Source organism: Brassica napus, chromosome C4 (genome assembly GCF_020379485.1).
Source record: "Brassica napus cultivar Da-Ae chromosome C4, Da-Ae, whole genome shotgun sequence".
NCBI classification, from domain to species: domain Eukaryota; kingdom Viridiplantae; phylum Streptophyta; class Magnoliopsida; order Brassicales; family Brassicaceae; genus Brassica; species Brassica napus.
The window spans coordinates 47,896,881-47,909,214 of NC_063447.1; the positions used below are offsets into that span (position 1 = coordinate 47,896,881).

General features: G+C 33.2%; 2 protein-coding genes across 2 annotated transcripts; both read right to left on the minus strand.

Annotated features, from left to right (window-relative positions):
* Positions 1 to 1,923: 1,923 nt before the first annotated feature.
* LOC111211297 lies at positions 1,924 to 2,379 on the minus strand. The gene has a single exon (XM_022712277.1). It carries the CDS (start codon positions 2,377 to 2,379, stop codon positions 1,924 to 1,926), a length of 456 nt encoding a protein of 151 aa, XP_022567998.1.
* Positions 2,380 to 7,477: 5,098 nt separating this feature from the next.
* LOC111211303 lies at positions 7,478 to 9,348 on the minus strand. The gene is made up of 2 exons (XM_048756312.1): positions 8,019 to 9,348; positions 7,478 to 7,907 (listed from the first exon to the last, which is right to left on the minus strand). Exons 1-2 carry the CDS (start codon positions 8,590 to 8,592, stop codon positions 7,531 to 7,533), a joined length of 951 nt encoding a protein of 316 aa, XP_048612269.1. The 5' UTR covers positions 8,593 to 9,348; the 3' UTR covers positions 7,478 to 7,530.
* Positions 9,349 to 12,334: the final 2,986 nt, after the last annotated feature.

Genomic DNA, 12,334 nt, shown 5'->3' on the forward strand with positions numbered 1-12,334 from the left:
TGGTTGCTCTGTTGTTTAAGCGCTCTGTTCTTGTTTCTCTATGTGAATCTACGGGGAAAAGTTTAAATTGTTGATGAATCATGCTTATGATTGGACAAAGTTTTATACTTTTGTAGATTTACGTGAGATTAAGCTGAATATGAGTGTGAATGAATTGAAAATAGAGTTATACCATTGAAATGAGTAAGCATAGTATATCATTTGTCAAATTCAATATGGCTTTCCAGAAACAAATATGAAATCGAGATTACCCAGATATAAGACCACTAATCCTCTACATTCTAATCGGTGTTTTTGTTTTGTTTTGACTGAAACACAACACAAGAGAAAAAACTGTAAACAAGTATAGATTCCATCGTTTGTCCAACTGAAAATAAAACATAATGTGGTTTCTTAAAACATAAAAAAGAGAAGATGATAACATGAGATTACTCATCCAACATCCACTTTTCGTTAAGCTTAGACCAATCAGGGACTTTGACCTTCACATCAGCAAGCATTCCTTCCGCTTCCATGAGTTCTTCTTTGAGTTTTTCCAACTCAGCAGTGAAGTCAAATTTTCCTTTAGCCTTGATAATCTCTTCAAGCAACTCGATTTGGGAAGCAATGGAATTTGCTTTTCTGGCTGCCTGATGCCATTCAATTTCAGATAGCCTGTGTTCAATGGACTAACGAAGAAGAGCCCTGTAACGTTCCACAGTTTCCTCCTTTGCTTTGTTGAAACCTTCGGAAGCATCAGATCCGTAAACCTCCTTTATGGGACGCTTCATCATCTTCTTTGAACCTTCCATTGAAACTTGATGCTGCAATAAAATCGAAACCAGTATGTTAAATCGAAAAGCAGCATTTTACAATATAATAGATCTAGAGAAAAGTTTGAAAATTGAATGAATGAGAAAAACCGAAAACTAACTCAGATCGAAAATAATAAACACAGAAGAAATGAAGTCGCTAAAAAAGAGATCTGATATCGTCCCTTGTATAGATAGAACAAAAAGTAACCCTTCGATTACTATGAAATGGTTTAGAAAGCAACCTTTCGATTATTGAACGGTTACTGAGATAAATGAAGTCTCTTTTAGAAAGGAACCGTTAAAAAAAAAAATCTGATTCCAAGGAGAATCTAACCCAGGTCGGGACAAGTGTTTCAGTTTCGATAGATATGTGGTTTAGCCGCTAGGCTGAGGAGAATCATCTGGTAGATTCTTCCACATAAACATATTTAACCGTACAAAATTTGGAGAAAAAAAATATAAAAATATACACATCTCCCACGATTCGAACCTAAAATGTCTGGGAGGAAAGGCGGAATAAGGTCTACCACTAGACCAAGTGTGTTTCAATCGTTAGGTGATGTAAGTAATGGAATATATTTCTTTTATCTGTATTCAACTATAACTTTTTAAAAAAATCTAATTTCAAGGGGAATCGAACCCAGGTCGAGACAAGTGTTTCAGTTTTTGGAAAGATAGGTGGTTTAGCCGCTAGGCTGAGGTGAATCATCTGATATATGTGTCCACATAAATGAATTTAACCGCAAACGTTATATTATAAACTTTGGAAAGAAACTCTGAATTTCAGGATGAGATTCCAGAATAGTTGAATATTACTGTGTTTCTTTTTAGCAAAGAAGTTTGAACCAAAATTGAAATGAGATTAAAAGATAAAATTGTATCGTACAAAAAAAAGAGAAATTTCAAATTGTGATTTGGAGTTTTGGAGAGTAATGCATTAAAACCTAGGTTGTATATTACAAAAGTTGGAAGACATCATACTTATTCAGAATAGGGTTCCAAAAGGCAAATTTATATATGGTCTGGTCCATATCATGTAACCATCAAATAACCAACATCCATGAATGATCAATAAAAATGTAAAAAATATGAAAATGAAAAAGAATAGAGCAACGATGAATAAATATCTTCATCCTATAGGCCTCTTGCATGTGATCTTGTTGTGTCCTCCTATGCCACATCTGCTGCACTTGTGGGACTGAGATTTAGATCCAGGAACACCAAACTCGCCAACGGATCTCTTTCTCTTTGTAGGAGGACGTCCACTTCTCTTTTTGGTAGCTGGAGGTGGGCAAGACAGTTCGTCAATATTCGCTGGATAGGTGGATGTTGACAACTCTCCACCAGGGTGTATGCTTTCGGCATAGGCTTTATCCCACGTTTCTGTCAAGTGAGAAGTATCGACGTAACGGTTTTCATCTCTCTTAATATACTTAGCAGCAGCAATTGCATGAATGAAGGGAATCTTGTCAATGTCGAAAACATTACAAGTGCAATGCCGCTTCTCCAAATCAACAACATACTTCATAGTTTCATCCTTCACCTCAAACTCGTTTTGATCAACTTGATACACATTCAGCACCATTGCAGCCCCAAACCTGGATACCAACTTCTGCATAACTTTTGGAGTAACCAGGTGCTTATGTTTCGCAGCCACTTTGCGTCGCTCAAAAAATCAAGTGGTGAGTGTCAATCTGATCGTCTCAAGGAGAGAGATCAGTGGCAACTCACGAGGCAGCTTCGACATAGAATTGAGAGACTCTGCAATGTTGGTAGTCATGATATTGTACCTGTTCGTAGGCGCAAAGCATCGTGCCCACTTCCTAAAATCTGAATCTTCCAGATACTTAGCCAATTCAGGACATTTATCCTTTATGTCCTTGAAGATTAACCAGAACTCGTGACACGTGTAGGCATCAGCAGCGCTTTCCACCAGAGGTAGCAAACCAGTCTTCGAATATGTAGGAGTGATGTTTCGGAGCAGATGGATCCTACAGATTCCATGGTGAGATAAGGGATAAACATCCTCCAGCGCTGAAGCAATGGAGTTAGCCCTGTCTGATACAAAAACAAGATCCGAAGCGTCCGGGATCATCTGGCTCAAACCTCTAAAGAACCATTTCCAAGAGGCGCCATTTTTTGCGTCGACCACAGCAAAGGCCAGAGGATATAGATGATAATCCCCATCTTGAGCACAAGCTGCCAATAAAATCCCATTGAATTTTCCCTTCAGAAATGTATCATCTACTGCAATAACTTTCCTCATCAATGAGAATCCCCTTATCGATGGACCAAAAGCCACAAATGCATACTTGAACTTTCTAGCAGCATCCACTTGTTGATAAGTTAACGAACCAGGGTTTGTCTCTGTGACTTTGTACAACCACCTAGACAAATTGTAATAGCTGTCTTCAGGAGTCCCTCTAACCAAAAACTGAGCTTCTTCTTTCACTCTCCAAGCTTGTTTGTAATCGATGTGAACGCCATGTAGAATCCTGACATGTTCAATGATCTGTTTCGGTTTGAGACCTTCCTTCTTTTCTCCATAATTGCTGCAAATCAAAGAACCCAACAACTTCGCAGATGCTTGTCTGTGGTTGGCATTCCTGTGTGTTGTATCGCATGTATGCTCATGAACATACTTTTTAACAACGATAAAGTCTGAAAGAGGTAGCTTAGTAGCACGCATCCTCCACGTGCAATTGTCATCAACACAACTCAATAACACTCTTGACTTGTTAGAAGAGACAGTCTTGTACTCAAACTTACACTCTAAAGCCCATTTCTTCATCCTCAACATCAACTCTCCCTTGATCTTAAAAAATCTATTCACCTTAATATCACCAGCTCCTCTCGTTGTTGGTGAAAGTCCAATATGGACAGGACTAAAATCCGTAAGAGAATTCAGAGGAACTGTAGAAACACCTTCATAAAGAAAACACTGCAAAATCAAGATGTTCTGGAATGATTAGTACTTGGTTAGGAAGCCTATCCTGAACAGTCTAAGAAAGAAGAAAATCATACAAACACAAACAGAAAAAAGGAAATTAGAGACGATATACCTGTTTTTCTTTCTGCACAGTAGAACGAAACACTGGAGTGGCATTCAATGGAACATGAGAAGCAAATGTATCACTAGTTTGCCTGTTACAGCTTGCTGGATCAGTATGAACCTGCAAAGGTCAAGTTGTTTTGAAATGCTTAGTACTTGATTAGGAATCCTATCCTGAACAGTCTAAAATATCATACTAACACAAACAACCCAAAAACAAAAATAGAAACGATGTACATGTATTTCTCTTTGGACAGTAGAAACAGGCGAAGCAAATGTATCAGAAGCTTGATTGTTACAGCTAGCTGAATCAACATTAACCTGCAAAAGTCAAGTCGTTCTGAAAGGCTTAATACGTGATTAGAAAAGGTATCTTGAATAATTTAGTTGAAAAAATCATACAACCCTTAACACACAACCGACAGGTTCCATCAAATGATCTACTCTTCCCAATAAAGCTTCTGAGATGGCGAGTGTTTGCAATGGAGATGGGAGGGAAACCTTCAACAGTACTTTTGATGTCAAGTGACATCCCATAACTCAAACCAATCAGTTCCTCTTTAAAATCTTCAGAGACAATCTTCATCAAATCTTTAAATTGAAGATCTTCTTCTATGGAAATGAAAGATGCATTCATGTTCAAATCGACATGAAACTCCCACTGGAATGCATCTTTTGACCTCCATTGTCCACAGACGCAAAGAACTTCCATAGTGCTACAAAACAAAATCAATCAAAAAATTCTCACATAGTCAATGAAGTACCAAATACTGAAACTTGTAAGCGAAATCTCCAATTCTAGCTATTTTTATACAACGAAATAATCTGATTCCTTTGCAGCCAAAGTGAATCTTAGCAGCATTTTCCTTTAATACCTTTACGGCGGATGGCGGCGGATTCCTCTGATTACCGCAGCAACGGATCTGAGTGACGGCGGAGAGGATGACGCCGACTCGCCGAGGATGAACGACGCCGACACTGTAGAAGTGGAGATGATGACGGAAGAAATGATCGACTCCAATCCGAGAAGCCCCAGCAACGGAGCTGAGTGACGGCGGAGATGATGACGCCGACTCGCCGAGGATGAACGACGCTGGAGAAGTGGAGATGATGACGGAAGAGATGATCGACTCCGATCCGAGAAGCCGTCGCCGCGTTAGAGAGACGAAGATCTCCGAGTTTACTATTTTCAGAAAAAAAAATTTAATTAGATAATAAAAGAAGGGGTACTATGGTAAATGAACCTTTTAATGAAAAATAGTTTTGTTATTTTGGGCCTTGAGTGCTATTTTTGAAGCAGAAACTTGGATTGGTGTCATTTTGAGCATTTTCTCTATATTTTATTATTTAGATATAATTTATATAGTTATTTTATTTATTACTCTAGTATTTATTTAGAATATATCAACCATACATATTACGTATATACATTCATATATACATCTAAGGGATATACAGTAATCAACCATCTGGCTAGTATATATAACACTGCTAAGGACTTGTTTAGCTCTTTGTGGTCTCTGAATCACCCAAAGCAGTGATAATATGTTTAGTTTTTATTAGATATATGAGTGTCCATAGTTTGGACAAAAGCAGAGGTGGATCATCTATACTATTATTTATAAAGTGATTTTACTTATTTGTCAGTTTTTCCATAATATTAGGTGATTTTGCTTATTTGTCATTATTTATTGCTTATTTTTCATATTTTCCATAATTTTAGGTAATTTGTTTATTTGTATATTTTAATGCTTTTAGTTTTGCTTATTTGTCATATTCTCCATAATATAGGTTATTTATTTATTTTTCATGTTCTTCATAATTTTAATTGGTAATTTTATTTATTTTTCTTATTTTTAAATAATTTAGATGGTAATTTTAATTTTGTTTACTTATCATGCTCTCCATGATATTAGGTTATTTTGCTTATTTGCATTTTTTATTATTTTTAGAAGCTTATTTGTCATATTTCATAATTTAGGTTGATTCATTAGTTTTAATAAACAACTTTTTGAATTGTTAGTTTTTAAACATTTTTAATGATTTTTTAATAAATATTTTCATTATATTCAGGGATAATTATTATTAACAAGTATTATCAAATTATAGCAATAGTTTTATAGTTTTGTTCATCTTATGTTTACTTTAGTAATATTAAATAGTTTAATGTTTTTATTTATCATTTTAAAAAGAAAGTTTTTTTCTCTTTTGTATCACCGAATTATCTTACCAATAAAAAAATATGAGTCCAAAGAATACAATCTCTCGCCATTATAACTAAAAAAATCAATTTTTACTAGACATATATAATCTATCACTTTTAGTTTATAAAATTTTAGTAAAAGTATTTTTTTTTTAATTATTATAGATAATAGGTGTCATTATAAACTCCAAAAAAAGAATTCATAAATACAATTAAGACTTTGACGAAGAGAAGTTTGATTTCATAGGCTTCTCTGATAATTGGTAATTGTGGTTTCTTTTGTTAATTTATCTTTTAAGTTATTTTAAAATATTAATAAAACTTTATGAAGTTATTATGATATAATATACTTTTACATGTGTGGTTTACTGATATAATAAATAAAAGATTATGCAAGTAGCAAACTATTATCTATGATGTGTTGTAATAAGAAAAGATAAATTATATCTTTTGTTTAATTTAATATTTGAACTTAATTAAATAATTTAGATTGAAATTAAACATTATTTTAAAATTTGAATTAGTTTGATGTATATTAGTCCGCACATCTAGTTTAATTATATGAGAGACATGAATCTTAACTGATAACCACCCACTACAATTCAAACTTACGGGAAAAAACAATAATGTATCGTCATATGAAAAGGCCTATTTTTCCTTTAATATACCTACAGATCCGCGTAAAATATATATGAAAATACATAATGTTAAGTATAGATAATAACATACATATATTTGATGGGTCAGTTGGTAAACTAGAACATAAAATTTGGTTATTGATGAGCATGCCAAAACCAAATTGAGTAAAAAAATTAGCAATGAAGCTTTGACCGCATGTTGTAAGATTATAACAATACGCAAAGAGTCATAGTTCGTAACTAATCTTCAAATCGTATAAACTTAACAAAAGTCTTTAGATCACTTGATTTCTGAAACATAATAGGAAAACTAACATATTAGCAAGAAATATCAAATGCGCAATATTTAGTTTCATATAGTACCTCGTATTGTTCTATCTTTTGTAGGTTAACATCTTCTGAAAAAGAAAACATTGATGTATTATTCAAATATGATGAGTTAGTGCTTAAAATTTAATGCTGAAAAAGTCGTGTCATATGGGTAGAAGTCACATTGTTTATATTGTAATGGTCTAGCAAAGTAAGTTATAAAATACACATTATTTAAAGGATTTATATGGATTAGTGTTCTTGTGATAAAAAAAAAAAAGAACTCAGAAAAGTGAAACTTCTATTGACCATCGTTATCAAAATACGATTTTAAGTTCATGTTCCGACTTAAGTAATTTTCGCCATTTTTATCACTTTTTTTTTTGGGAACACTCACAATTTTATCACAATAATCTTGAAGTAACGAATAATCAACTAATGGTCTAATACCATAAAACTATATTACATCCAATATGGTAAAGACAACAATTGACTAACATTTTTTTTTTGATCAAACAACAGCTTTATAAATCATTAGTCCCCATTGTTGGAGAAATTGTTTACATTAAGCAATAACAAAGCCAAACCGGCTAAAACATATGTTGCTACCATAGCAAAGCAAAGCAATGAGATATAACACCATAAGATAGGAGCAAACATAACACATAAACAACACATAATGTCGCTGAGCAGTCCTCGAAACTCAACGCCAATCGTGCTAAGAAGTGAAATGAAGCTTTGGGAATTGGAGAGCACAAGTACTGGTCTAACGCCCGGGATTGAAACCGCAACAGAAGCAGCTTTAACAATCAGAAGTTCGGCATCACAAGCAGAGGCGACAAAGCACCAAATGGATGAGCCTTTGAACAAAACAAACATGGAAGCATACATAATCTTGGGCACACTACTCCCTGCAACAGAACCACTCAAACCGAATGGAACATATGGGAGGCAATCATACTTCACAAAGGATAAACAATCCAGAAACACTGAAAAGATAGAAACAACAAGTGTTTTCTTACGAATCTGCCACAAGCGATGAGGAAGCAACTTCAAACTATCATTTAGTGGAGTGAAACCAGAAACTAGACTGCATACTGCAGAGAATCGCACAGAGGCGAGCGCGCCGTAACAAGGCACGAGAGAACACTCAAAGGACATCATCGAAGCAAGCAAGATAGAGATAAAAAGTTTCAAATCTATAACCTGCAGGGATGTATCCAGTAGAAGGATTAATGGTTCCAGTGATGGCGGTGAATGAGATCCGGTGGTGGGAGACATGGTGAAAATGAGAGAAGGGTGAGCTTCAGGATAAGAGGTGATGGAGACAGATCTGCCTACTGCAGTAAGGGGTCGTATGAACACGACAATAAGATTCACCAGACCAAAATCTTTTAGAAGAAAAGTCTTTTTGAAGATCTGGCTGCTCAAATCTATCTTTCTAAAAGTTTGAATTTTTAGATCTAGATCTGAAATGGTGAGAGTAAGGACAGGAAAGCAAACAGAAGTGGAAGGAATTGTAAATGCTGAAGTTAGGTCTGGTGGGTCTGGATCTGGCGGTTCCGGTGAGGAAATGCCGGTGACGGCTGCGGTCATCAGAGAACAACGAAGGTAAGCTGTTCTCAAGGTGGAGAGCTCTAAGTAACAATTGACTAACAACTAGACTGTTTTAAACTCAGAGTCTCCACGTGCACCACTGCTTTATTTTCTGAAAATTCGAATTCTGTTTATTAAATTTAGTTACGAAATTGTTAGAGGTGGAATGTGCATTTAATTTCATTAAAAATCTTTCTAAATTAAAATAAACCTGCCTAGTATTAAGTAAAAGTCTAACATCTTGTCAAAAAAGGGAAATCAGAAAAGAAACTCCAAAAGAAAAATATTAGTAACAAAAAACACCTTGTGAAACTATATATATAAATAAGAACTGATATTAAAGAACTGATGCATCCATTAATTTTAGAAAATACTTAATTCTTTTATTAACTCGTTATTTCGATAACTTTATTTTCTGGATTACTTGTTATTTTGACAACCTCATTCTCTCATCATTTCGGTGACCTAATCGACATTTCAAACCGTAGCCATAAACAATATGTTGTAGTCATTTTATATTTGTAGATTTTTTTAATTAATTTTGATACAAATAATCGCATATAAGCATGATAGGAAATGAACTGATCATGCACAATCATAGAGATATAATGTTTCCTCCGATGGGTTTCCTGTGACATTCATGTGTTAATGGAGATGCTTTCTTAATATAAATTTGGTTGACTCAAGAGTAAAGTCTTCAATGGATGTTGTTGGGAGATAAGCAGTGTTGAGAGAGCTAGTCTCAACAAGTTTCGTAAGAATATTAATGTTAACCATTGACCTTGTTTGGAATCATAAGAAGAGCAATGTCTTTTCCATATCTATGTACCAATATGAACACAAGTCAAACAGTAATTACTCCACATAGCTCAATGGAACATGACTTCTCATTAATGGTGGTAAAGACAAAGATGAATGGATTCCATTGTCCCCAGAATCACACCTTTTTGACTTCTTCATGGCATACTTGGTGAAGAAGTAACATACATTCAACAATGGCGGCATGTTCAATCCACACCAAGTTCGAATCTCCCGGCTTTGAAACGACTATCTAACCCATCATTTTTCAACTGAATACAAATATAGATTTCTAATTGCATTTTTAAGGTTTGATTTTGTTTCCTCCCATGACTTAATCTTTTACATAAACCATTGTCATATTCCTAGTTAAGATTATGACATATGATATAGTGTGCTAAACTCTAGTCGTCTTTTGACTAAGGCATGACTGGTTACTGCAGCTTGAGGAGCCTAAGTCACTAATGGATGTGCTGTTTAAACCAATCGGATTTCTGGTAAGCACTTACATTTAACACAACAAAATAGAAAAAAATATGATTAGAAGAGTAACTTAGTGTGTTCTAATTTGACATGTGAGTTATTATAGTTGCTGACTTTGAACTATCAAAATTTTCTTACGAGACTTGTCCAAGTTAGGGATTAAAAGAGGCTGTAAAAAACTAAAATCAGAGAGAAAACAAATATTCTATAGAAGGTCTTTTAATTTATTTATTTTTTTAAATATTGCTTCAATTAGGACATGATAACAAGAACTACAAACTAAGCCACTGGAGTTATAAAGCTCTTCCAAATTTCATCATCATCATCAACATTTAAAAGACACATATCATCTAGTTTGTCAATGCTCTCAAATGTATCTTGTTGTAGTTGTGCTTCAGAATGTGTTGGTGTGCTTTTGGGTTTACGCTTCAGTTCTGGTGGGCTTATAGATGTGTGCAGCAGCATATGCTTTCTTCATCATACTATTAAATTTATCATCCTCTATGTGGTCTATGAAAACATAAACTCTATTGTTATTAATCTCAAAGGCTTCATGGTTACTTTGGATTTCAACATATTGGAGAATGTTGAGATTGGTAAGCATCTATACCTAGCAATGTTCCTTTCGAAACTGAAGTAGAAAACATAAAAATGTTTAGATGTAGAGTCCCCCCGACAAAACAATCTTACCAGCAGCAGTCACTTCAACAACGAAAAATACTGAAGGGATCAATGATTATATCCTCCGGAAAAAGTGTATATTCTGACCATTCTTCCACCAGCGGAAAAGCATACCGCCTATGGATCCCACATAATTTACCTTTATAGTTTATCAATTTAAAAACAATCCAACCATCAAAGCATCTTGCACTGATTAGCTTGAATTTCTCAGACCTAACATCAAAGCTAATGATCCTATTATTGAAAGCTATAAATAATACAAAACCCCGTTGATGCATAAACCTCGAGACATAGGTTCATGGCCCAAGAAGCCTTGGATCTCCCTCCATTCAGTTCTCAAATTCCTAATGTCAGAATCTTCCAATTTCCTAGCCCATGACAGTGTGTAAACTTACCTATAATGAGAACGGGCGAAAACTCATACAACTTTTAGGGTTTGATCCTATGGACTGCAAAGCATGGAACCCCATAGCTTGGGCACACAACGAAACCTTGCGATTGTCTTTGTAGGCAATCTTGGGAGTATCTATAGCACGAGACCAATTGGAATGTAATGTGAAGTTTCTTTGCTATTCATGATGATTCCCACGTTGGTGGCTGTATTCTTTCTATTTATGTTTATAATTTTAAATTTTGTGAAAACAAAAAATGGAGACGATCATCATCTCATTTGCTTTTATGTTTTTCTTCAGTGTTTTATTTTCACTCTCCCCGAGAATGCTATTCTAGAGATTGTCGAGAGGAAATTGTGTCGGCCTTTCTTACTGGAGACTTCTTAACCCGATACACGGCCTTTGTGGTTCAAGATTGAACCGTATCACATCCCTTATATATATAAAATGAAAAACATTACAATATTTGAGTGTTGACATGTGTCATCAATAAAATAACTCTCAGATTCATAGAGAAATATGGTGGTACATCTAAATATATATTATATTTTATATTAAATAAACCATAAAATCTAGAAAAATATTTTTATTTCTTTTTTAAATAAAATGTACGGAATTACCTAATATAACTAAAATATATATGACAATTAATAATTTTGAATAATAAAGATTTGATAACAATTTGTGTATCTTTTTTTAATTTATATTTAAAAAATAAATTAAACCGTTAAAAAATTAAAATTTAGATTTTTGTATATAATATATTTTATTTTTTTTAAACGAATATAAATTAAAAAAAAATATTCACATTGATTTTTTGTGGTTAATGGATTAAATTTTTGGTATAAAACGATATAAATGATCATAAAATCATATGATTACAAAATTTTATCTAATAGATATTTATATTACATATATATATATATCTATTTTAATATCATTTAAACTAAACTAAAATATAACTAAAATATTATCTTATATAACTAAAATATATATGATAATTAATGATTTTGAATAATAAATATTTGATAACAATTTGTGTATTTTTTTTAATTTATATTAAAAAATAAATTAAACCGTTAAATAATTAAAATTTAGATTTTTTGTAAATAATATATTTTAATTTTTTAAAAACGAATATAAATTAAAATAAAATAAAATTTCACATTGATTTGTTGTGGTTAATGGATTAAATTTTTGGTATAACAAGCTATAAATGATCATAAAATCATATGATTACAAAATTTTATTTAATAGATATTTATATTATATATATATACTATATATATATATATATATATATATATTTTAATAGCGTTTAAACTAAACTAAATACTATATTAAAATATATAAATAATTTGAGTTCAAAATTTAAGAAATATGTATTA

What these genes read in the sequence shown, in the direction of transcription:
- LOC111211297 (XM_022712277.1), bottom strand. Translation starts at nt 2,379, where the DNA reads ATGGTGCTGAATGTGTATCAAGTTGATCAAAACGAGTTTGAGGTGAAG.
- LOC111211303 (XM_048756312.1), bottom strand. Translation starts at nt 8,592, where the DNA reads ATGACCGCAGCCGTCACCGGCATTTCCTCACCGGAACCGCCAGATCCA. An exon ending in TCATCGCTTGTGGCAGATTC is followed by an intron (nt 7,908 to 8,018) that starts GTAAGAAAACAC and finishes GTTCTGTTGCAG; the next exon opens with GGAGTAGTGTGCCCAAGATT.